Source organism: Dama dama, chromosome 19 (genome assembly GCF_033118175.1).
Source record: "Dama dama isolate Ldn47 chromosome 19, ASM3311817v1, whole genome shotgun sequence".
Taxonomy (NCBI): domain Eukaryota; kingdom Metazoa; phylum Chordata; class Mammalia; order Artiodactyla; family Cervidae; genus Dama; species Dama dama.
Genome location: NC_083699.1, coordinates 74,680,194 through 74,705,666, shown reverse-complemented (window position 1 = coordinate 74,705,666; position 25,473 = coordinate 74,680,194). Strand labels below are relative to the sequence as shown.

At 57.7% G+C, this 25,473-nt stretch overlaps 2 protein-coding genes and 1 non-coding gene across 6 annotated transcripts; 1 reads left to right on the top strand and 2 right to left on the bottom strand.

Moving 5' to 3' along the window:
• Positions 1–1,020: 1,020 nt before the first annotated feature.
• CBS (cystathionine beta-synthase) lies at positions 1,021–23,838 on the bottom strand. 4 transcript variants are annotated; one of them, XM_061167502.1, is made up of 17 exons: positions 22,539–22,685; positions 20,115–20,337; positions 16,097–16,203; positions 14,006–14,140; positions 13,416–13,495; positions 13,186–13,320; positions 12,604–12,673; positions 11,159–11,250; positions 10,291–10,416; positions 9,601–9,685; positions 9,194–9,299; positions 7,336–7,413; positions 7,034–7,168; positions 6,102–6,210; positions 3,667–3,751; positions 3,270–3,311; positions 1,021–1,854 (listed from the first exon to the last, which is right to left on the bottom strand). In XM_061167502.1, the coding sequence occupies exons 2-17, from the start codon at positions 20,327–20,329 to the stop codon at positions 1,697–1,699; spliced, it is 1,758 nt and encodes a 585-aa protein (XP_061023485.1). In that variant the 5' UTR covers positions 20,330–20,337; positions 22,539–22,685; the 3' UTR covers positions 1,021–1,696. The 4 variants fall into 4 exon arrangements, with proteins under 4 accessions (XP_061023485.1, XP_061023484.1, XP_061023482.1 ...); XM_061167501.1 differs by lacking the exon at positions 3,270–3,311 and having other exon boundaries at positions 22,539–22,684; XM_061167499.1 differs by lacking the exon at positions 1,021–1,854 and having other exon boundaries at positions 1,913–3,311; positions 22,539–22,688.
• Positions 11,482–11,695, bottom strand: LOC133074339 (small nucleolar RNA U3). The gene has a single exon (XR_009697174.1). It is a non-coding gene; the product is annotated as a small nucleolar RNA U3 (small nucleolar RNA).
• On the top strand, positions 21,181–24,143 carry LOC133074105 (proline-rich protein 2-like). The gene is made up of 5 exons (XM_061168048.1): positions 21,181–21,195; positions 22,457–22,563; positions 22,758–22,879; positions 23,429–23,510; positions 23,711–24,143. The coding sequence occupies exons 1-5, from the start codon at positions 21,181–21,183 to the stop codon at positions 24,141–24,143; spliced, it is 759 nt and encodes a 252-aa protein (XP_061024031.1).
• Positions 24,144–25,473: the final 1,330 nt, after the last annotated feature.

Here is a 25,473-nt window from a genome sequence, read left to right as displayed (position 1 = left end):
TCATTAAGGAAACGCAAATCAAAACCAGGGTGAGCTACCACAAGCAGGGAATGGCAACCCACTCCAGTATCCTTGCCTGGAGAATCCCACGGACAGAGGAGCCTGTAGAGTCCTCTGTAGACTATGTCTACAGTCCATAGGGTTGCAAAGGGTCGGACATGACTGAGTGACTGACATACACATCACACCCACTACCACGGCTGTAAAAACCAAAAGCCAGGGACTTCCCTGGTGGTCCTGTGGCTGGAATTCCATGCTCCCCATACAGGGGGCATGGGTTTGATCCCTGGTTGGGGAACTGGAGCCTGCAAGCTAGAGATTGTGCATGCCACAATGAAAAGATCCTGCATGCCGCTACTGAGACCCGGTGCAGCCAAATATACATATAAAAAGTCAGAAAATAAAAGTGTTGGCAAAGACATGGTGCATCTGGAGCCTTTTTGAGCTGCTGGTGGGGATGTAAAATGGTGTGGCTGTGGAACACAATCTGGTGGTCCCTCACAAAAAGAATTGAAACAGAATGATCACATGGCCCAGCAATTCCAGTCCTGGGCATATAACCAAAAGAATTGAAAAGAGGTGTTCAAACAAATAACCTATCCATGAACGTTCATTGCTCTACTAGTCACAATAGCCTGAGATCAGAAACAACTCAAATATCTACCAACTGTGGTCTACCCATATAAGGAATACCATTCAGCCATAAAAAAGAAATCTTCCCTGGTGGCTCAGATGGTAAAGAGTCTGCCTGCAACTGCCTGCAACTCAGGAGACCCGGGTTCAATCCCCAGGTCAGGAAGATCCTCTGGAGAAAGAAATGGCAACCCACTCCAGTATTTTTGCCTGGAGAATCCCATGGACAGAGGAGGCTGGCGGGTTACAGTCCCTGGGGTCGCAAAGAGTCGGACACGACTGAGCCACCAACGCACAAAAAGAAATGAAGTACTGATTCATGCTACAGTGTGAATGAACCCCCAAAACACAATGTAAGATAAAATAAGCCAGACATGAGAGGTCACAGACTGTACGATTCTCTTTATATGAAATATCCAGAACAGGTAAATCCATGGGGACAGGAAGCAGAGTGGTAACTGCCAGGCGAAGTGGGGAGATGGGAGTGACAGTTTGAGAGGCGGATGAAAGGTTTTGGAATTTGACAGAGTTGGTGGCTGGACAACCTCTAATTAACACTACTGAATTACACATCTAAAAAGCAATCATTTTAGGTTAAGGGAATATCACCTCCATTAAAAAACCCCAAGCACTCCAGCCACTTCAACTGACCCAGCTCCGAGTGGACTGTTGCCCCGACCCACACTTCCTGGGCAACAGGACCCCACTCTGGACTCCTTGGCGAGGCCTTCTCACCTCCGCCTTCAGTCTCCCTACCCTGGTCATTCAGGGGTCTATCTGCCTGGCTGGGTTCTCTTTTGATAGATTTGCTTGCTGAAAAATTTTAAAAGAAAGTTAAAGAAAAACACATCTAATGGAATAAACCATAAATAGATTCATTTAGGGGGACAAGTGTTAAAGATGGGGAAACTACAAGATCTCTGCCGGCCCCAGGCTAAGCTGTAAGCAGTCTTGCTACTGGTCTGGACAGAGTGACACCCAGCACCAGGCAGCTAAAAATCACCCATTTGTTCGGTATTTACAAAAGCAAAAGAGAACAACCAAGCAGGCTTGCAGTGAGGAGTCAGAGCTGGGCCTCAGCCCCCGTGCCTCTGAGTTTCAAAGCACCTTCTGGCTTTGTCCTCTGGTTCCGCTCGTGGGCAGCCACGAAGTTCAGCAAGTCGATGGCAGTGACGACCCCGAACACCATCTGTCTCTTACTGGATTCCCTGTGGCAGCGGTCTGAGGAGGGACAAGGCCAAAGGTTCAGAGGGTCCTCTGCCCAGAGCAGAGCTGGGGCCACTGAGCCATCCCCAGGCATGGGCAGGTGGGCCAGCCCTGAGGCTGCCCCATGTCCATGGGCACCTGTGTGTCTGACCACAAGTGCCCTCTACTCCCAAGAGTATCCATGCAGGTGAGGCTGTAGAGAGCAGGGCCTGACCCCTCTGAGTCACACCATGGGGGCAAGCCTGAGGGTCAGAGTCAATGGGAGCAGCTGGTGCCCAAGGTCTGAGTCTTGGCCTGAAATCCCAGTCCCACTCACACCCACCACCACTACCAGCTCACATCTCTGGCTTACAATTCTGTGCTCAAACCCACGCCCTTCTCTCAGGCTTAGAATGAACTCGGGCTCCCTGCCCTGCAGCCCAAGGGTAGAAAGGGTGGCTGAGATGGTTAATTCAACATTTCAACCCAACTGGGCAACAGAGTGCCCCCCTGTATTGGGTCGAACGTCATTCTGGGTATCTTTGGATGTGAACAACTCTTGACTGGATGGACCCAGTAAAGCAGATTGCCCTGCCCAGTGTGGGTGGGCCTCGTCCAATCAGTTGAAGGCCCAAATAGAACAGAAGAGCTGACCCTCCATGAGTAGGAGGAAAGAGTCCTGCCTTTGGGCTTGGGAACATTGGATCTTGGGGTCCCAGGCCTACCCACTCGCCCTGAAGGTCTTCTTGGGGCATGCCAGCCTGTAAGCCGATTCCTTACAGGGAATCTCTATATGCACATGTCCTGCTGGCTCTCTTTCTCAGGAGAATGCTGACCAACAGCAGTGGAGAAGCCCACAGAGGGTGGGGCAGAGCTGAGCAGTGGGTGGGAAATGACCAGGGTGCATCCCATTCCACCAGCTCCCTCCTCGGTCTGTTCCTGACAACCTTGAGGGCAGAGGTCGACAGGATGGGGGTGGGGAGGCACGGAGGTGCCAGCTTGGAGCACCTCAGAAAAAAGCACAGCGGCCCAGAAGAGACCAGGGGCTTTAGGCAAAGGGGCAGCTTTGGAGGAGCACTGAGCCCTCAGTGGAGGGCAGTCGGAGTGGCCTCCAGGCCCCCTGGGGACACCGTCCAACACCAGGTCTTTAAACTTTCTGCAAAGGGCTGTTGGGTGTCTGTTGTGACCACTCAGCTCTGCTGACACAGCACAAACGCGTCTATGGCCGTGATTCCAGGAAGGGCTGCATCCACGGAAACTACTCACAGACCCTGACACTGGATCCCCGGTCAGGGTGCGCGGGTGTTCAAACACGAGGATACGGTCAACACAGAGGAGGACCCTCGCAGCCAGGCTCAGGGTCCGGGGGACGCCCTCCCCCTGCGCTCGGAGGCTGCAATACTGGCCACAGCTCCACTTCCGAGCTCCAGGGGCAGGCAGGGCGTACATACCTGTCGGCCCCCCCACCTCTCCCGACAAGGCCAGGTTCTGCGCTGTGGAGCCAAGGACGGGAGAGGGGTTAGAGCTGGCGCCCAGGCTCTTGGACCAACCCTCAGCGGGAAAGTGGGTGGGCTCCAAGGCCCCCACCCAATTCTTGGGATTTCTACAACCTTGTTGTAGCTTAGAACCTGAAGGACAGCACCAGCCTCTGGAGAGGCAGCGAGGAGGCCTGGGTTATAAAGTCCACTAGCTCATTGGTAGCCAGCACCCAGACCTGGCCCACAGCAGAGTCCCTCTGGGATCTGCATCCAAGGCAGGAAAGCTCATGTGTCGGAGGCTCGGCAGCCAGCATCTCACAGATCTCCTGCCCCTGCCCCCCTCCCCCAGCCCCCAGGGGACCCAGCTTACACTGGATCTGCTCATGGACCACCAGGGCGAAGTGGTCCATCTCCAGGATGTGCGAGAGCTTGCCCAGTGGATCTGTCAGGTGGATCTGGAAGAGAAGCCATGGTCAGCACTCGCCAGCTGGAACCCAAGGAAAGGAGCAGCAGAGAGGCTGGCGTCCCCACAGGGCTTCTTCTGGAGCCTCCTGCTGACCCAAGAGACTGAACACGACTCGACACTTGTAAAAAGACACTTGGATGAACTGGAAGAATTGATGCTTTTGAACTGTAGTGCTGGAGGATACTGTTGAGAGTCCCTTGGACAACAAGGAGATCAAACCCGTCAATCCAGATCAAACCAGTCAATCCTAGAGAAAATCAAGCCTGAATATTCATTGGAAGGACTGATGCTGAAACTGAAGCTCTAATACTTTGGCCACATGATGTGAAGAACTGACTCATTGGAAAAGACTCCCGGGAAAGATTGAAGGCAGGAGGAGAAGGGGATGACAGAGGATGAGATGGCTGGATGGCATCAATGGACATGAGTTTGAGCAAGCTTCGGGAGTTGGTGATGGACAGGGAAGCCTGGTGTGCTGCAGTCCATGGGGTCGCAAAGAGTCGGACATGACTGGGCAACTGAACAACAGAACTGCAGAACCCAACGACTGGACCCTCAGTGAACTAGGGGCTTCAGTTATGAACAACGCAGCATCCACCGTCCATTGGCACGAATCCCATCTCAGGACAAGACGTAGTGCTGCAGGGCACAGGGAGGGGAAGGCAGCATGGGGTCCTCTGCTCTATCTGCTCGACAGACACATGCTGAGAGCCTCCAAGAGAAAGAAGGAAGCACACTCAGGGGCCATTTTCAACCCCCAAAGTGACCTCCAAAGCAGTGAGCCCCCGGGAAGCCCCACTGGGTATGCTTTCTAGTTTGACTCCAGTAACAGAGGCAGGTTCCCTGGGAGAAGATGCAAGCTCCAGGGTGGGAGGAAATGGGCCAGCAGAGCTTTCACCTGTGTGAGGAGGGCCGGGCCCACCCGCCCGCTGGGTTTGCGTGCATGCTGGGGGCACACAACACAGCCATGCTGGGCTGCAGGAGCAACTTCCCCAATGCTTGTCTCCATGAGGTCAGACGCGGGACGGCGTCAGACCACGGGGGTCAGGATTCCTCCTCCCCTCTGGGAGAACCAGGTCATCAGGGGAGCCAGAGCTCCACGGGGACCTCTCTGTGTTGCTCAGTGATGGCAGCCAGCCCCCTGAGGTGGCGGCGGTGAGAAGGGGCAGCCCTGGGCAGGGAAGGTGTGCCCAGGAGACGGGACCCGCCCGGGTTTCCACAGTGCTGCATTCTTCTTGGGACACTATCTGGACAGGGACGGGGATGCGTGGGGCCACACTGAAGGACCTCCTGAGTCTGCCTGCACCCACCCAGCACCTCAGTGGCAAGGCACCGAGACCCCCGAGGATCTGGGTGGCCCTGGAGCCCAAGGGACTGGGACTCAGCTACCCCCTGGAGGAAGGGTGTGGCTGCAGGCCAGCCTGGGACACTAGGGGACACTAAGGGGACTTCAGAGGCTCAGCTCTTCCCTGAGGGAGGGGAGGGGCATGCACACAGCAAAGAATTAGCAGGAAAGGCCAGAGACAACGGAGCTGGACTCAGGCATGGAAGGGTGGACGGTGTGCAGGTCACACATCGGAGGGACCTTGAAACACTCTACTGCGTAAAAGCAGCCAGACAAGGGCACACACATTGGAGCTGTGTGCACATGAGCCCAGAAAGGGCACAAATGGGAGGGCTGTGTGCACACACGAACTCAGGGATGGTACACACGGGGCTGTGTGCACATGAGCCTGGGGATGGCACACAGGAGCCCGGGGAGGGCACACATGGGCTGTGTGCACATGAGCCCGGGGATGGCACACAGGAGCCCGGGGAGGGCACACACGGGCTGTGTGCACATGAGCCCGGGGATGGCACACATGAGCCCGGGGAGGGCACACACGGGGCTGTGTGCACATGAGCCCGGGGATGGTACACACGGGGCTGTGTGCACACGAGCCCAGGGATGGCACACATGAGCCCGGGGAGGGCACACACGGGGCTGTGTGCACACGAGCCCGGGGATGGCACACATGAGCCCAGGGAGGGCACACACGGGGCTGTGTGCACACATGAACCTGGGGAGCGTGCACCATCTGTGGGACAGGGTGCACACCAGCGGGCCGGGAGGGGAGGGGCGAGGAAGCCTTTGGGTGTGGACGTGGGTGAGACCTCGCCGATGCTGGCCTCTCCCCACCTGGGCTTCTCACTTTGTGAAGCCAGGGCAAATCCTCAGATTTATGGATCTGATGAGGTGAGCGTCAGGGACCCGGCACCCTAGAGAGGGACTCCCCGCCCCACCTTCCAGGACAGAGCTGGTCTCCGCACTGCTTGCTTGGGTCACGCGGGGCGCGTACCTGTTTGAACTGCTTGTAGATGACTTTGCAGACCTGGTCCGACGGCTGAACCTTCCCTGCGAGCAGGGATGACAGCATGTTCCCCAGGGTCACCATTCCTAGGATCACCCTGGGGAAGTGGACACAGGGCAGCAGTAAGCGCTGGCGCCTCCCCTACAATATGGCAGAATTCAGCACAGCCGCCCTCATGGCCAAACCCAGACTCCTCTTGGAATCAACCACTATCTGCCCTGGTGGCTCGGATGCTAAAGAATCCGCCCTGCCATGTGGGAGACCCAGGTTTGATCCTTGGGTTGGGAACATCCCCTGGAGAAGGAAATGACAACTCACTCCAGGATTCTTGCCTGGAGAATCCCATGGACAGAGAAGCCTGGCAGGCTGCAATCCATGGGGTCACAAAGAGCTGGCCACAACTGAGCGACTCACACACTAACATTATCTTCCCAGGGTCTCCGTGTGGTACAGTGGTGACCCGACGCCCTGCCCTTGGAGCATACTGTCTGCTGCGGGCAGACAGCAAACCAGTGGGTGAATCCTTTGGGCATCGCCATTCTGACGAGTGTCAAGGGTCACCAACTGGCCAGCGTCCTGAGATGTGGGCCTTTTGGTGCTAGAATTGGGACAGTCCTGGGAGAGTCAGACGGAGGACCGTCACCACTGCACGTCTGCCACTATCTTCCAGGCAGGGACATGCTCCCGTGCACACACTGGGCACAGGCAGGTGGGAAGGGTTAATACGAGCGGCCCCCACCCTGGCCAGGGCTCAGGGACCAGCTGTCCAACGCTCGGAGCATCTGTATGAAAAGTGACCAAGGTCAGTCGGCCAGCTGTGGGGCCTGCTGGGCCGCCCTGCCCAGCAGGAAGGGCGCAGAGCAGAGCGGCACACAGACAGGGCCGGTAGGGCAGAGCGCTGGACGGAGGCTGAGACTGACCCCGACTCGTCCACCACGGGCGCCTGGTCGAAGCCCTTCTCCCGGAGGATCTCGATGGTGTGCTCACAGGTGACAGTGGGCAGCACGGTCAGCGGGGCTGAGAGGCTCAGCTCCTGAACCTGGAGATGCCACCACCTGAGGGAAGAGGGCGGGCCAGGGAGTCCATGAACTGAGGGGCGGGTGAGGACAGGGAGCCCGCGGGGGGCGTCCAGCCAGGTAGGGGGCCACACATGTGCCGCTGGGGACCAGGCACTCGAGTCCTGAGCCCCACCCGGGGGGTCTCTGCCCAGAGCTGTCCTCACCATGGTTTCTTCACCGAGATCTCCTCCTCCTTCACGAAGCCCTTCTGCAGCATCCACTTGTCGCTCAGGAACTTGGACCTATAGCATCAGAAGCCACAGGGCTGGGCGGAGGTCTCAACACCACCCCATCCCCAAAGAGGGCAGAGGGGCTCAGAGAAAGCCCAGACCCCATCCTCCCCAGAACCCACAGTCCAGCACAGACCCCAAGGGGCTGGCTGGAGGCTCCATGAAGAGATCTGAGGGCTGGATGCCAGAAAGACTTCCTAGGGAATAGTGGTCAGTGTGAGTATCTGGCCAACCAGACCTGAATAAGCCCAGAGCACAGCAAAAGGTTCTGTGATGGGCTGGGACCTGGGACCTGGGACCGTCCGCTGCAATGCCTGCACCTGGACAAACATCTTCCAACAACAGATACAAGGAAACAAGAAGGGACTAGAAGTAACCATGTGCATGTGCGGATGGGACAAATTGTGGACAAGATATTAAAAGATCCCAAACCCGACTGCCACTTCCGAGGTGTCAGGAGCAAAGGCAGGGCCTTGCTCATGCCCCTGCACACACCACCACCCAGCGGTGGACAGACCACCCAGGCCACCCTCTGGCCCGACCCTTGGACCCACCCCATGTAAGGACCCAGCTCACCACCCCCCACACTCAGGGAGCAAGTCAGGGGACCCATTATTAATATTTGCTTTTGCTCCCGCTGCTGCAGCACAAGTCCCGGTAAAGCCCTGCCTGAACTTCCTGTCTGGCCTCAGATCCATTTCTACTGATCAAAGGGTCTAAGACCCCGGTCAGTAACAGTTCTGTCCCAAATCTCGTGTCATCACAGCCCCTCAGGGCTTCTGGCAGGGGGAGCCTGTCCCACCAGGGGTCAGAGGACACCAGGCCAGGCTTCAGGGGCTGTCAGGGACCTGCCCCAAAAGGCAGATGAGGGCCAAAAAAGTAGGGTGCAGAATGGCCCCCCAGGCCCAGCCCAGACGTCTGTGCCCAAGGACACGATCTCTCACTCACTCCAGCCATCTCTCTCTCACACACACAGGCACACGTGTGCCCACACAGCAGGCCAGCCAAGCACATGGGGAGATGGCCATTCTCATGCACTGTGTAGTGTGGGTGGGTAGCCAGGCTCAGGGCAACTCGGCAGTGGACACCCAGAGGTGACTCACCCCCAGCTGGAGTCCTAATTACGGATGCCCCCTGGGGGAAGCTGAGCTCACTCGAGGTGTGTAACCCATCACTCTTGGGTCAGGGAGGACACCAGAGGGTACATGCATCCATGGGGGAGGGCATTAGCCCCCTGTGACCTCCCGCCCACACTCCAACCTTGGCGCTTTCGACCAGTGACCCGAGGTAGGGCCATGAGCCCAGAGGAGCCGGCGAGCTCCAGGTGCACACACGGCAGGTGCAGACACTCAGAACCACCGCACTGGAAGGGGCCTCTGGGGGCACTGACCCCAGCCTGGGTTCCCCCAGTTCAGGGCCAGACGGTGAGTGAGCAATGGATCTGGTGGGTGGGGGTGGGGAGCTGCTCTCAGGGCGGCCACATCCTCATCCTCCTTGGTTGAAGGGAGGCCTCGAGAGCTCGAAGGAGTGAGGGGGCACACAGGGTCCCTTCCCTGGGGAGTCCCTCCAGGCCCCCCGGTGCTGCCACGATGAATGCGCACAGACTTCCAAAGGCATCTAGGAGACCCAAGCTGGGGACAAGCCAGCCGAGAACGCGTGAATTCCAGGGACGCGGAGAGGGGCTGCAGACCCCAGGTTCCCTGGCCCCCGCTGTCAGATCTGGGGGGAACGGCCAGGAGCAGAGACAGCTCAGGCACTGGAGGCCGGGGGGGGTGGGGAACGGACGCCTCACATGTAGTTCCGCACTGAGTCCGGCAGGATCACCACACAGCGCTGGCCTTCCTGCAGCTCCCGGGCGGCCTTCACGGCCACGGACATGGCGCTGCCGGAGCTGCCACCTGCCGAGAGGGCGGGAGGGGTCAGACCTGCTGCGGGGAGCTGCGTGTGCACCCAAGCATGGGCACGCCCACACTTGCTCTGGAGAGATCATTGGTGGAGGAGCTGGGCGTGGGGTGCTGGGGAACCCCACTTTTCACTGTCCGTCCACACCTTGCTCCGTCTCCCATCTGCTCCCACTGCACCACCAGAGCCTTCCACAGAACTCAGAGCCCTGGGGGGCAGGTGGCCGGGCGGCCAGAGCAAGGGCATCTCTCACACGCTGGATGGAAGCCAGCAGGGCGGAGCGCGGTGTCCACTCACCACACAGAAGCCCCTCCTGAGCGATCAGCATGCGGGCGAAGGCGAAGGCCTCCTCGTCGTTGCTCTTGAACCACTTGTCCACCACCTGCGGGAAGCCGAGGGCAGCGGTCAGCACTCGGCAGTCGGGTGGGGGGTGGGGGTGGGCATGGGGCCCACGGCCCAGTTTGCAGTCTCGCAGACGACGGTGGTCCAGGTGGCCGTGACCTTCAGGGAGGCAGCCCAGCATCTGTCTGGGATCCAACACTCACTCTGCAGACCTAGATGGTTCCCCCTGCCCCTGCCCAAGGGTCTGGCACAGTGTGCCCACGGCGTCTAAGCCGCCTGCCAGCCCTACACCATGGCCTCACTCTAGTCTAGGTCTCTCTGCCTGAAGCTTCCTTGAGGGTCCTTAAAAGGAGCCTTCTCTGTGCTCCTCACATCTCCCTCCTTGGCTGCTCACCTGCCCCAGCCGCTCTGCACGGAGGTCTGTGCATAGACAGGATGTGCCGTACCCCCACCCACGGCCTCTGTGTCCACGGCAGGAGCTCACTGATCACAGTACCGTGAGTCACCACGCGAGGACCCCTGGGATGGCACCTCGTCTACCGCCTCTACACAGCTCGGAACTCACTTCTCTGCTCCCGCTGGGCCGGCCACCTGTGCCCAGCTGGCCAAGGCTGAGGCTGGCCCCGTCACTGCTGCCCTGCCTACCGTGCGGTCCAGCACCGTGGGGATGAAGTCGTAGCCGATCCCTTCCACCTCGTAGGCTGTCTGCTCCGTCTGGTTCAGCTCCTCGGGCTCTGCGAGGATGGAGCCCTCGGGATCCACGCCAATGATCTGCGGAGTGGGCGTCCTTAGGGCTCCAGTCTCATGCGCCCGGCTGGCATCGGGGTGCAGCCCCGCTCCCAGGCCTCAAGACTCAAAACCCAGAAGCCCAGGCCCAGGCACTGGGAGATCACACGTTGAATGTCCAGCTCGGGGCACTCGGGGTGGGGGCAGTGGGATGCTGGGGGAAGTGGATTTCCGGGAAACTCCTCCCATGCAGGGCACCTGGGACAGCCCCGGAGAGACGCCAATGGACAGTGGGAGCCTGGGGTGAGGGGCAGTGCTGGGATGACCTCTCCTGGACATCAGAAACGGGCAGCAAGAGAGGATGCGTGGGCACCGCCAGTGGGGTCTTTCTGAGCCCCTCTCCAGGCCCAAGTGCCCCTCCCTGATCTCAGAGCCCAGGACCTGAGCCTGAGTGCTTATGGCTCTGAGACGATCCTGGGAGGCCCCCCAACAGGACTCTCCCACCCCAGTCCATCTGGGCACCTGGGTCACGCACTGCTGTCGTTTATCAGCTGGCAGGGACAGATACACACACTCTACAAGTCAAGGCTATCTAGGCAGAAGTGACGGGAACCAGAACTTTCAGCTCAAAAGCAGAAGGCCGCTCTGGGTGCTCAAGGCCAAGCAGACTGATGGCTAAGCCTCTGGCTGCAGTTCAGGCCACAGGTGGGAAACACGCCCACGTCCAGGTCCCCATCTCCATGCAGGGCAGGGCGGGGTGTTGCCCATGCCCCTGGCAGTCCCTCACCTTACACCCAGGGCACTTCTCCTTCAGCTTCCTGGCCACGCCTGTGATGGTCCCACCTGTGCCCGCCGACGCCACCAGCATGTCCAGCCTCCCTGTGGGTGGAGAAGTGTGTCAGGGAGGACATCCCCGGGAGGGAGTGGCGTGCCCCCCCAACTCTTCATAGGAATCAAGAACGCTCTCGAACATGACAAAGGCAGGTCATCCAAAGGGCAAAGGCAGACCTGTTCTCACGTTGAAACCGCTCATCACATCCTCCACCTTGTAAGCACTCACCATAACGGGGACCCAGGAAGTCCCATTTATTTATTTATTTTTTTTGCGAAACCACTCAGATGGTGTCCTCAACCTCTTACTCTCCCAAAGGAAGAGAAGAATGATCATCAATGGCCAATGGCAGCTGCAGAAGCAACACCAAAGACTGGCTTCACGCTCAGGAGAGAACACTGCACCTCCTCCTCATGGTTTTGGGTGCTCTACACAATCAGAGAAACTTCTCTAGTAACAAACTATAGAAATGATCCCTGAAAGTATAGTCTTAGGAAGTCCCATTTAATCTAAACAGCAGCCAGTCGCTAAAACCCCCAGGAGTTGTGAATCTGTGAGCAGGGGACCTTCCTGCAGGAGCTGGGGCACAGGGGGCTGTCTGGTCTCAGATGACGTGGGTAAGTGAACTGAATTATCAACGGAACTAGAATTAACCGCTCAGCTCAGCTCTGACATTGTCTGGGCTCTCTCGGCACCTGGTGGCCAGCTCAGGCACCCAGCAGGCAAGTCAGCACGGGAATCCATGCTGAAGCAGACTCACTGTTTTTGCCAAATGAGAGGATTCTCACATGTAAAACCTGGGTGAGCAAATGCCTGGACCATGCTGCCTGGCTCCTGGGCACAGCATGAGGGCCCTTAAGCCAACACCAGGCTCCAAACAGGAAGCCAAAGGTGCCAAGCCCCTGGCAGCCGCTCCCAGGACTCTCAGGAAACAGCCCTTAGAGAACATTGCAGCCCCCATGGGGCTTGGCACCAAGTGTGCAGAGAGCTTTCAAGAAGCTAAGCCACAAGGCGCCACCCCAGGTCTGCACACGAGAAAACCCAAATGCTGAATTCAGTGCCCATACTGGTGTTTGAGGTCAGTGCTGTTCAGCAATGTGAAGCCCCCACTGTGAGCCCAGCACTTGTTCCCTGCACTCAGGAGCTCCTACAGGTCTGGAGGAAAGACTACTAGGTAAACAGATATGACTGCATGATAAGTTGGGTGTTGTAGGCGAGGCACGGGCAGAGTCCAAGAGGGCAGAATGGAGGGTGGAAACTGCTCCTGGGAAATATTCCGGATGGCATTTCACAGAGAAGGGATATTTGAACTGGGTTTTGAAGGATGAATAGGAGTTTACCAAGGAGCAGGTAAGTGTACACTCCCACTCAAGATGGACAGCAGAGTTAGAGGTACCCACCGTCACACTGCTGCAGGATCTCCTCGGCCGTGATGTCATAGTGAGCGAGGGGGTTGCTGGCGTTGCGGTACTGCCAGGAAAGAGCAAAGGAGCCATGATGAGGTCAATGCACAGAACTGGCAGCAGCCACAGGGTACGAGGCAAACGACTCAGTGCCAGCCAGAGAGGATCCTGTGGCTCAACAGACACCAAGCATCAAAACCAGCTCTCCGGGAGATGAGATTTCTGAACTAACCCAAAAGTGGAAGAATGACAAAGAAGAGTGTCCAGTTAAAAGCTCTGCATGCATTTCATGTCTTAGAGAGCTCCCAGGGTCCTTTGCAAGGGGTATTCCAACCCAGCACGCTGAGCTGAGCCCTTGAAGCCGGCACATGGGCAGCAGAGTCAAAGGCTCGCCGACCCCATCGGCCACACACTGGGCCGGGAGAGGGCAGGCACTGCATGCCAGCACATCGGTCACTCTGCACCCCGCCCCTCCTCCTGCAGAGGTGACACCACCCGCAAGCCCCAGAGATTCCCCAGGGAAGGCCCCACTCGGTCCATACCTCTGGGAGCATGCTCACCCCCCGGGCCCGACCTCACCTGGTCCAGGATGTGAGAATTGGGGATCTCATTCCTTAGCCTCCAGGCCACCCCTACATGCGACTCGGGGGAGTCGAATCTGGCATTGGTGGGCGTCCTCACGATCTCAGCCCCCAGGGCCCGCAGGACATCCACCTGCAGAGGCACGTGGCAGCCTTCACTTCCCCGCCAGGCCTGCAGCGCGGGGACAGAGGCCCGGGAGCCGCCCCAACCCCCGCCCACCTCCCTACCTTCTCTGTGCTCATCTTCTCCGGCATCACGATGATGCAGCGATAGCCCTTCACGGCGGCGGCCAGGGCCAGCCCGATCCCTGGGGACAGGACATGGGGTGAGAGGGGCCATGGCACCCTCCAGGCCCCACTCCAGGCACCCTCCAGGCACCCTCCAGGCACCCTCTCCCCTGGGCCAGCCCCAAAGGCCCAGGGGAGAGGGCGCTGGAAAAAGGCCCTCCATCACCCACTTCTGCCCTCGAATGATGGGGTGCACGTCATGAACCCCAATTCCTCCAGCTCTTACTGGGAGCCGGGGAGGTGATAATAACAGTGGCTAAGACTCCAAGCTCCCAATGAAGGGCGCCTGGGTTTGATTCCTGGTCAGGAAACTAGATCCCACATGCCGCAAGTAAGATCCACATGCCACAATTAAGGCCCGGCACAGCCAAATGAGTAAGTAAATATTTCAAAAAGCAACGGCAGCAGACATTGTAGGGCTCACTGAGGACCCAGGGGCTGCTGCGCCGGGAGAGTGACCCTGAATGCAGCCAGAGGGGGGCACTGCCACTCCCACCCCCACCGTGGGCCAGGAGGAGGCAGCACCCCACCTGTGTTCCCCGACGTTGGCTCAATGATCGTGTCCCCAGGCTTTAGGGTCCCCTCACGCTCGGCGTCCTCAATCATCCGCAGGCTGATACGGTCCTTCACGCTCCCACCCGCGTTGAAGAACTCGCACTTGGCCACTGGGAGCCAGAGACACATCATGAGAGGAAGAGGCCCTGAGCCCTAACTGATGCTTGCCATCCCCTTCCCAATCACCCGATACGCCCGGGATGAAGCAGCAGGCTTCAGGGGTTCTGAAAATCGTCACCTTCCACTGCGCCTCCCACACCTGACCTGGACGAAGGTGCTCACCCGCTGTGGCTTCTCTTAGCTGTCCATTCCACCCACCATGGACGATGTGGCGACTCCAGGTGAATGAGACAGAGGCGCCAAGGGGGCGCCCCACTGGATGGACGCAGCAGAGCGTCCCAAAGAGACATGCTGGGCATGCGCAGGGGCGGGTGACTGGAGCTCAGGAATGCTGGGGGTGGTGACTGGAGCCCCAGGCTTAAATCGGGCCCAGTGGCCCTGCCAAATGACCTCATATCCTGAAGTAACAGCCCCCCATCACACGCCCAGACCACAACTGGCAGACCTTCCGCACCCGAGTCCCCTGGGCCTCCTGGCCCAGCGGGGCTCTCCGCCATCCTCAGCATCCTGCAGACAGGACCACCCTTGCTGTGCCCAGGCCTCTGCTTGTCTTTCCAAAGGGGTACTCCCTCCCACCTCTGAAAACTACACCGTGTCAGTAAAAGGGGCAATGTGGCTCCAAATGTGACTGGCAGGGCCTAGGCCGGCCTGGAAGGCCCATAGATCGTGCTCCGCCCTGGTCTGCGCTGGCTTCTGAAATCCCACAACCAGAGACAGGTTTTCTCCCCGGGGACTCAGAGAGGCCCTGCTGGGACAGTGAATCGGGGGCTCTCAAGTGTCTGACCGCTGAGGAGGCCTGTACCCTGGACTCTTTGTGGCCACACACTTGAATTAGTTAGAAAATTCTAACAAGCCCATGGAAAGGCTGGCAGGAAGGCAGGGATTCCAGCTGATCGGCCATGGGCAAGCCATGTAACCAAGCTGAGCCTCAGTTTTTCCACCTGTAAAATAGACTCACTAAAGTCTGTTTCAAGGGCTCCTGCCGAGCTGAGGGGCAGCAGGCCCATGCCTCCAGGGTACTAGGTGATGGCTTCTATTATCTGACGTGAGAGCACAGATTCCACTGTGGCACAGCCCCAGCAGCGACCCCCCCGAACCTGGTGGTGTGTTCTGTTCACTGCTCTGGAGGAAACTCTTCACTGCCAGGGAGGGGGTACAGGGGTGGGTGGGGGCATCTCTAATGATGATGCCTCTGGGGTGAATCGACCACAGGGCCTCGGTCCCTCTAGGGAGCACCAAGCCCCTAGACCCCTACACTCTCCCCTCCCCAGCTCTCTGCTCCAGCACTGGACCTGGTCCCCTTTTCCCGAACCAGGACCTCTGCACCTGCCACTTCCTCTGGGTCAAGGCTGACGTCTACCTGGGCTCTGGGCACCCTCCCGTGGTCCTGGAGATAGCCTCCTGCAAAGACGCCCCCTTCCCACAGGACTTTGAGGAGACTCAAGGGTGATCCCCTTGTGTACAGGGCCCAGGCAAACACAGCCCCCAAATTCCCACTGCGTCTCATGAGTGACAAGTGTCTGTCTAAGCTCCAAGAGAGCCACTTCCTGCTGGGCTGACGGCTGAGACCCTCCTCACTGTCACGTCAGCCCGTCCAAGCCACGGCATGTCTGCTCCTTCCTGGGACGGTCCAGGACAGAAGGGTCCCGCTCTGCTCCTGGGGTCGGGCCTCCTCCTCCTGCAGCTGCCGGGTTACATCACCCGCATTTCCCGCTCGGGTACCACCCCGACGTCTGCCTGGACACGCTGCTCTCCACACTCAGGTCTTGGCTCTCTGACACTGATGGCTCCGGAGCGGCCTCGGTCACCCCCCAGCACCCCTCCCTGTCATGTGTGCTTCTGACCTTACCTGATGTGGAGGGACACCCGCCCAGGGTCCGAGGGGCCCACCCACCCCCAGGCCCAGGCCCACAAGCCTCGCACAGGGTGAGGAAGCCGGCACTCACAGAGCTCACACTTGAGGCCGAAGTTCCTCCCGATCTTGTTGATCCTCACCATCGGGGTATCCCCAATTTTCTTCAGGATATCCGGCAAGATATTTGGAGATTTTGCCCTTAAACAGAGGAGGAGTCCATGATTACTCAGAAAAAAACAAAACCGGCTTTGGCAGCCCAGCACATTCTTTTAAATAAATCAACGAATTGGCTTTCACAAGCATCAGGATGGCGATCACACAAATCCATGCTTGGTAAAAGGTGTGTACACACACACACACACACACACACACACACACACGGGCAAGTGCACCTCAAAACCCATGAAAGTGAATGTGACTTAGTAACAGCTGCACCGGTGTCTCCAGGGTTTGAAAACGCTCTGTGGTAACAGAGAGTATCAGTGGGCAGCTGGGTGAATGTCCCCCCGATCTCTCTGTGCTATTTCTGCAACTTCTTTTGAGTGTTAAATTATTTCCAAATAAAACAGTTAATAAACACTGGCTTCAAAACAACAGCGGCTCAGATTGTAAAGAAATTGCCTGTCATGCCGGAGACCTGGGTTCAATCTCTGGGTCAGGAAGACCCCCTGGAGAAGGGAATGGCAACCCACTCCAGTATCCTTGCCTGGAGAATTCTCTGGACAGAGAAGCCTGGCAGGCTCCAGTCCATGGGGTCGCAGAGAGTCAGACATGACCGAGCGACCAACACTTTCACTTTTCAAAACAACAGCATGTCCTCGTCTATCTTTTTCGGGGTTCTGTTTGTTCATTTCTGGCTGCACCACATGGAATGTGGGATCTTAGTGCCCCAACCAGGGATGGAACCTGAGCGCCTGTACTGGGAGTGTGGGGTCTCAGACACTGGACCACCAGGGAAGCCCCAGGCTTTTTAGGGTTTTTGATATTCGTCTCCTCTCACAGCTCCTGCCTCCTGGAATACCTCCTTTCCTTCTCTTTGATGGAAAAACTGGTGGGGACCTGAGGGCAGGGACCCCTCGGAGGGCCTGGCCACCAGACAGGATCAGTGACTGCAGAGCCCACCCTGGCATCACTCGGGCGTCTGGCACAGGTGGTGGGAAGCCCGACTTCGCAGGCCAAAGAACAAAGGTCGGTGACCCCTGTGCTTGGGGCCAGGGTCAGATGACTCCTGGGTGGGCCTCCAGGCTCAGAGTGGGATTCGCTTCTCATTGGTCAATGGTCCCCCTTCAATTTGAGTAACCACCCCCCGCAGCAGTTCTTCCAGCTGAGAAGCTGGTGACAGGTGACAGGGAGTGTGGAACAGCCCAGCAGCTGCTCAGCTGTGTACACACCTTGAACCTGCATCTCCCAAGTGGCCCCCGTGATGCACCCTCCATCTTCACCCTGGAGGAGAGATTCAGGTCCCACACTCTTGCCCCGTCTGTGCCAAGGATATTTGTGCCATCAAATATTCTTCCCGGAATATGCAAAACTGAGCCGAGTTCCAAGAAACACAAAGGCTTCCTGCGCCCTGGATCTCTCCTGCACCATCCCCATGGCTCCCACAACTGAAGGTGCCCCGGCCCCCACGGCGGGAACCCGTTATCCGTGTGGATTCCTCTCCCGCCCCCAAGGTGGTGAGCCAGCTCCCCAGGAATGCTGCCGCCCGCCCCCAGCCCAGACAGGCGGCAACATGGCCCGGCTGGAACCCTTGCATCTTCCAAGGTGGCAAGGAGCTAAAACAGACACCCTGGGCTGCCCGGGAGGCAGGCTCAGCCAACAGAGGTGAGGGCATCCGGGTGAGGGGAGAGAGCCTTGGCAGGACAAAGGGCTCCTGACCCCAGCCTTGGAGGGAGACCAAGTCCTAGGTGCAACCCTGGGGTTGACTAATTAGCTAGTTAAAGCCAAGGCAGGAGAAGTAAACACCTGGGGAGGGAAGGAGGGGTGGCTGAGTCATCCACCCCCAGCAGAGGCTGATGGACTAGAAGGAGCGGGAGGCCTGGCCTGTCTGTAACCCCCCCACAACCCTACCCCTGCCCCCAGTAGGGGCTGATGGGCAAGTGGAGAACTCAGGGTTCCCGACTCAGCACCAGGCCCTGGGGGCCAGAAAGTCACAGGAGAAGTTGGCCTGAGGTGACCAGGGCAGGAGCCTGGGGGGAGGCTTTTAACACCTCATCTCAGTTGCTTTCCCTTCTTCCTGGAGGAGAGCCCACAGCACCTGGAACAAACCTGACACCCCTCACCAAGGAGGGGCCTGCTTTCCCCTTCCCCTCTGCAGCTTTTCCCCTGGCCCAGTGCTCCCACTCTGCTCCTCTTTCTAAGTCCACCCGACCTGGGAACCATCTGGAATCCCCTCCCCAAGATACCCACATGGCTAGCATCTCCTGCCCATCCAGGTACCAGCTCCGAAGTCTCCCCGAGTCACCCAGCCACGCCACCCAGTGGCCACATCACCGTCACATCACCCTTGTGCTCTCCCCACCAGGACCCCCAGGCTGTCTCCTCCAGGGACCCAGGTCTAGAGTCCCACAGCAGGTAAGCCCTAGTGCCTCGGGCCCGAGCCTAGCTCCTCATAACAGTGAACCTGAGCTGTGTCAAGCGGTTTGGGGGGAACAGCAACCCTGCCAGGGTGCTGGAGGAGGGCCAGGCCACCGCGTGGAGCACAGGTGTGGTGCCAGGTTACAGCCTGTTTACAACGGTGTCCAGGCCCAGGAGAGACGCTCACGGAGCCATCGGGAATCCGGGCCTCCCCAACCCCAGCCTCACATGGGCCCCTCACCTCCTGCCCTGGTTTGCTTTGGCAGCGAGGGCTCGTGATGTATGGCCAGTAGCCATCTTGGCCTCCTGAGCTCCCAGCATCGAGACATGTTTAATGTTGGGAGTTTCTGGGTTTGTACATGTCATTTCTGTCCATTGATCCCACTTCAGAGCACACCCCCTGCACATCCCCAGTTCTGAATCTAAAATCAATAATCATTGGCGTTGGCATAGCAGTGTATAAGGAGTAGGAACCAAGCACCTAAAAGGTACTTTCTTATGACACTTGTACTGTTGGGAGGTTACACCAGGGAAATAAAGATAATCCTAAGATGTAGTGGACTTGATTTGAGTTTCACAATAGGTCAGGGATTTTTGCCTTTTTGTCTTTCCCACTGATTGATCTCCTGCACCTAGAACAGGGCACAGATATAGGAGGTGCCTAATTAAGACGCATGCACTAAATGAACTCTTATTTTCCACTGCAGTTCTTCAAACAGAGATCACTGCAGACAGTGAATGCCTGAGAGCACTTAAAATCATGGTTTATTCATCCAACAGTCTCAGTCCAACCACAAAAACCCCACTATAGAAAAATATTTCATGACCTGGAGTTAAGTAGAGAAGGCAGACATGGTCCTAATTATAGGAATGTGCAGTCAGATGGATCTGGATTAGAAACCTCACTCCCTCCTGTCACTCAGGGTGTGTGACTTGGGCTCATCCCTTAATTTATTGAGGATCTGCTCTGGGGCGGGGGGTGGGGGGGGGGCGGCAGGGCACCCACCTAGGTGCTAGCATGTGGGCATACTCAGCCACTCAGCCGTGTCCGTCTCTTTACAACCCCATGGACTGCAGCCTGCCAGGCTCCTCTGCTCATGGAATTTCCCAGGCAAGAATACTGGAGTGGGTTGCCATTTCCTCCTCCAAGGGATCTTCCTGACCCAGGGGTTGAACTCAAGTCTCCTGCATTGGCAGGCAGTTTTTTTTTTTTTTTTTTTTAACCACTGAACCATCAGGGAAGCCCACAGACATCCTTAGCACTGCAAGTGGATTCTTTATCACCCTACAAGCCCCACCTAGGTGCTGGGCTACAGCGCAAACAAGCCTTGGCCTCTCTGAGCCTTGGGGGACTCAGCTATGAAATACCTCCCACCTCAACTCACCATCCAGCTAGAGTGACAGCAAAGGATGGAGCGGGGTGGGGGCGGGGGGTCATACCCCAGGTCCACATGACCATCTGGCTTCCAGGAAACAGACCCTCCCCCCCAGGGTAACAGATGGACCATCTTATGATCACTAGCAGGACTCACAAGGCAGCGTGGCAATGTGGGGAATCGGTGACTGGCCTGCCCAGTTGCCAGGAACACCTGCTTGGGGCATCAGGACGGATCCACAGCAGCTCCTTGGCTTCCTTGTCCTCCAGAGGCTCCTTCTCCAGGCTTCCTCTCCCCAAGTGTGCCCCTGAGAGGTGGGGGCACCCTGTAGACCTGCGGAGGGTGTCTGCGGGGGGTGTCTCAGAAGGCATGGTGGGACCTGCCAAAGGGAAGGGGAGGAGAAGCTGTCAGTTCAGCCTGTTCCCAGAGTCCTGCAGAAGAGGTTGCTTTACAGCTCTCATCTGGGGACTCCTGCTCACCCGGCCTCCTCTGGGTGTGGGGCTCCTCTCACTCAAGAAGCTGGACAAGAAGAGGCTTAGCTATGCAGGCAGCAGCTGCAGTGGAAAACAACTAGGCACTTTCCCAAAAGGTTAAACATACAGCTACTGTGTGCCCCAGCTATTCCATTCCTACACACCTACCCAAAAACGTGGAAACAGATATTTGTCCACCACATTCATAACAGCACTATTCCCAATAGCAAAAACATGCAAACAAACCAAATGTCCCTCAGTGGATGAACGGATAAACAAAAGATGGCTTATCCACAGAGTGGAATTGTATTTGGTCACAAGAATGGAATGAAGGTTTAACTCTCAACATATGAACACACACACACAGCAGCTATGTAGAGGTAACGAATGTTATTTATCTTATAGGTTGATTGTGGTGTCTTTTTACAATGTATATGTAAATCAAAACATCAAGTTGTATACCTTAAATATACACACAACTCTTATACATCAAAGATATCTCAACAATGTTGTGTTAAAAAGACTACATTTAATGACGGAAATAGTTAGAGGAAGATGAAGATAATAGTAAATATATTTTTACCCTAAAAAAAGGAAACATTCTGCTGAGTCCAGTAAATCAGATAAAGAAGAAACACTGCATGACTCCACCTGTATGAGGTGCTCAGAACAGGCAGAATCAGAGACAGTGAGAACAGAGCTTTCCAGGAGCTGGGGAAAGGAGTCACTGTTTAATGGGCAGAGTTACCATGAAAAACTTTGGGGTACAGATAATAGTGATGGCTGCACAATACTGAGAATGTAGGTATTGTTACCAAATTGTACAGTTGTGAACGGTTAAAATAAACAACATATTACATGTATTTTATCAAATTTTTATAATCTCATGGAACCTTAAAACAGATGACCAAAAAAAAAAAAAAAAAAAAAAGGAAGGAAAGAAAGGGGAATGGACAGCCATCACTCTTCAGGCTGACGACTGAAAACTTATCACGGCTCCAACTCTGTTAAGGAGCAGTGAAGACTAAATGGAATGAGATCTCCAGAAGGGAATCCCAGAACAGAAAAGGGTACTAGGGGAAACTCTGAGTAAGTATGGACTTTAATTAACAGTAATGTTCATTGACTGCAAAAAAACCCCTAAGATGATAATAAGAGAAGGAACTGTGCCTATGTGTGTGAGGTGGTGAGGGCGGCGGGGAGGGGGGTGTTGGGTTGTGAGAACTCTGTTCCATTCCCAACTTTTTTATAAATCTAAAGTTCCCCTTCCCCAATGTACCTGGAGCCCTTGGGGGTTTGGAAGGCCCCTGAGAGGAGCTCAAGATAGGGATGTGGCTCCAGGTGATTTCTGAGTGAAGCCCCACACCCGCCCTCCTCCTAGAAGCTAGAGGGACCCCAGCCCCCAGCCCTGTGCCTCTGCTCCCCAGGAGGCTTAGGAAGGCAGTTATGCTGTGAAGAGGTCGGGTAGTCCAGGCAGAACTGGGCCCCATGCTTGGAAGTATACAAGGAGGGTAACAGACCGGCTGGCTCTCTCCTCCGGAGCAGGACCTGTGGGTGCCGCTGCCATCAGCAAGGGTAGAGGCAGCCCCAGCTGGTTCCCTGTCTCCCAGGGCAGGGTCAGGTGCAGACCAGCGCCCAGCAAACAGGTCGCCCCAGATGCCCAGGCCGAAGCCTAGGGAGGCGGAGACCCCCACCCTTTGCAATCACATCCATTTCAAATACCCGAGGCCCTTTCAAAATTTCCCCCGGCTTTCCGGGGCAGAAATCAGTCTTCCAGCTCGTCTGCGCGAAACGTGCCTGAAGCAGTGGTTCCTTCAAACCCTGGGATCAGCAAGTATTTTTTCAGGGGTTTAGGTCCCCTCATGAAACCCTGCAAGTATATCCTACGTCATTCTTGCTCCTTATCAAAAAACCCCTGCGGTGAGCGGGACACTGCCTTGGCTCCACGGGGCGCCCGCCAGGCAGGGGGAGGTGGTTCTTCCATCACGCAGAAGCGCCCCTCTCGTAGACCTCTCTCCCCGTCAGAGGCCCACAGGCCGGCAGCCCCAGGCTGTGGCCAGTCCCCCGCAGACGCAGGCAGCCCCGCGCCTCCTAGGTGGCGACCTACCTCGCCTCGAGCAACCTCCGGAAAGGTAAGGAGCTACTGGGAACTCAGACCGGAGCCGACAGTCTCTACAGAACCCACAGGCACTCGGCGCGACGCTCGCTGGGCGACTCGGTCCCGAACCCGCGAACTCGGTCCCGCCCAGCCTGGCTTGGCTCCAGGTGGGCCCAGTTCCACGTAGGCACAGCGCCCAGCGCGCCGACGCACGTGCGTCCGGGGCAGGCGGGCTCACTTAGCGCCGCCCTGCGAGCTCCTGCGGCACCTCAAACCGCAAGACCCTCCTGGGGTCACGACCCCCGACAGCACCCGCACCCCGCCCCCCCGCACCGTGCACACGCGCCCCAGTCGGTCCAGGGGTCCAGTCAGGACCAAGGGCGCGGGAAGTAGTAAACTCCTGTTTCCTAGTGAGACTTTCCAGGCGGGAAATCGAGCCTCTCCGTGGACCTGGAGACAGCGGGTCACCCGGCCTATCGGAGGGGCATTTGGGGACACCGTGTGGGATAAACACCCCCAAGTAACCCTTGGGAGGCTACGTTTTGCGCCCCCGCCCCTCCTCCTCCTTCACTTCCCCTCCCTACTGTCACTCAGCCACCCACCCCGCCTAGGGCTCAAAGTATGGGGTCGAATGGCACCCTCCCCCATTCCCTTGGTTTGTGCCGGGGGCGGGGCCCTGCGTGCCCTGCACTCCCTCGCCACCCTACCCCCGCCCGCGGGCAGCCAGCGCTCTAGAGGCGCGCGCAACCACATCAATATTTTACACACACACACCCCCAGTTCATAGAATAGATGGAAAAGAGCAATTTACGAAACGACCATTTTTCATCCAAAAAGCAGCAAAAAATCAATGATGGCACGCACCATTAGAGGGCACCTTCCGAAAGTCCCCTCCCCAGGTCTCGGCCCCACGCTCCCCGGCTCGCGCCCCCCGCCGTCCCCTGCTCAGCCTCGGGAGCTAGAGCGGAGGCCCTACGCCACGTGGGCGCGGAAACCCCTGCTTCAGGAGCGTCTGGACTCGCGCTAGGAGTGGGTCTGGGACGCCCCAGGCGCAGCCCCGGCTCCGCGGCGAGCAGATGAAGATGATGCAACACTGGCCCGGGGTTGGGCGGCGGGGACCCTCTTCCGAGAACCCAGCCAGATCCCTCCGCCTATGCGTGAGGCGAGTCTCGGTCCTACAGGTGCTCACCTGGACCGAGACCCGGAGAGAAAGGAGGGCTGGGCGCGTCCGGGAGCGGCGAGCGGCGGCCGGGAAAGCTGCGACTCAGAGACGCGACCCTACCGCAGGCTGGCTACCCGGCCCCAGGCGGCCAGAGTGAGAGGAAGGCGATTGGCCGAGAGAAGGGGGGCGGGGGACGGCACCCGGCCAATCCCGAGTTGCAGATCGAGGCCCCTCCCCCACCTCCTTCGTACCCGCCCCGTCGCCGCGCCCCCGGCGCACCGCCCCCCTCCCTCCCCCACGGCCTCACCCCCACTGCCCCACCCCGAACTCTGGTTAGACGCCACGAGGGACCGGTGGCCCGTGTCTTCTCCTCTCCCCTCGCTCCCGGGACCCCCGCCCGCCCCGCCACCCCTTCCCTTCCCGCGCTTCTCTACCCCGAGACCCCAACCTGAGCGAAGGCTCTGTACCCAGTGTCCCGATTCTGTTTTACTTGGGTAACTCCTTGCTCTGCGGGAATTTAATATTTTTTGTTGAGTTACAGGCCTGCGGTCTGGAGAGAGGAAGGACCTGAGGATGAGCCTCAGCACGTATCACGCGGGCCCCAGTCCGCGACCACCCAAGGTTCTTTCTGGTCCCGGGACCCCAAAGGGCCGAAAGCCGGGGGCCCAGCGGGCGGACAGTAGGCGCTCTGCACCCGGGCTTCGGATCCATCACCGCGGGTTTGTCCTGCCCCTCATGGTCCAAGGGTCCGGCACATACAGCGCTTCGCCGGCCGAGCCCCGCTGTGTGCCGAGCCCGGTGACCGCTCCCATCAGGGAGGAACCTGAGCGCTCGTGGACATGGCATAAGCCACAAAGCGTTGTGAACCGGGCTGCTGGCAGGCTGTGCCCAGCCCCGGGAGCCAGTGGCTGACCGCCAGGATGGCCCTGGCCGTTGGGAAGGCCGCCGCTAACAATAGTGTTCCAAACTGGTTGCTCTCGATTTTTAAAGAGCCTGCCTTTCTCTTAAGGTTCCTGAGCTGAACGGAGAAACACTGACCCTTGAATTTCTCCTGCACGGTAGTGACTAAGTCAGGGGCGGAGCCGCCAGGCTTGGGCAGAGGACGGAGTTACTGCGCTCAGTACCCGACTGTTTACTGTCCGGCCACGTGCCCGCACTGCACCCGGGCCTGCGCCGGGAAACAGAGGGAGTGCAGACGGGGCCTCTGCGCCTGCGCGGTTGCTGTTCTAGGGGAGCAGGCTCCACAGACATCATTTTGTAAGAAACGTCCACTAATGAGACATACAAAGTGAGAGAGAGAAATGGAGAGAGACAGGAATGGGAGTCCCAGATCAGGTGGTCAGCAGGCTCTCTGGACAGGTGACCCTTGAGCAGGGAGCTTAAGAACCACACCTTGTTCCGGGGAAGGATGTCCCTGGCTCAAGTCGGTCAGGGCAAAGGCCGGAAGCAGGGGATCCAGAGAAGGCCAGTGCCACCAGAGAAGGAACAGGAGCACCCAGAGAGTGAGAGGGGTGGCTGGGTCCAGACCTGGGTTCTGACTTCAGCCTCGATGACCTGGGGCACTTGAGAGGGTTTCCAGTGGGGAGTTTTTGATTATGCTCAAATTATTTTCTCTGGGCATAATTTCAGATCGCCACAAAAGTGGCAAGAATAGTGTGAGAATTCCCAGATTTTCACAGATTCCCAGATGTTAAACTTTTACTAAGAGAGTGTGAGGTATCTGGAAATGGGGTCTTTGAGGATGTGATCAACTCAAGATGAGGTCATACTGGACAAAGAAGG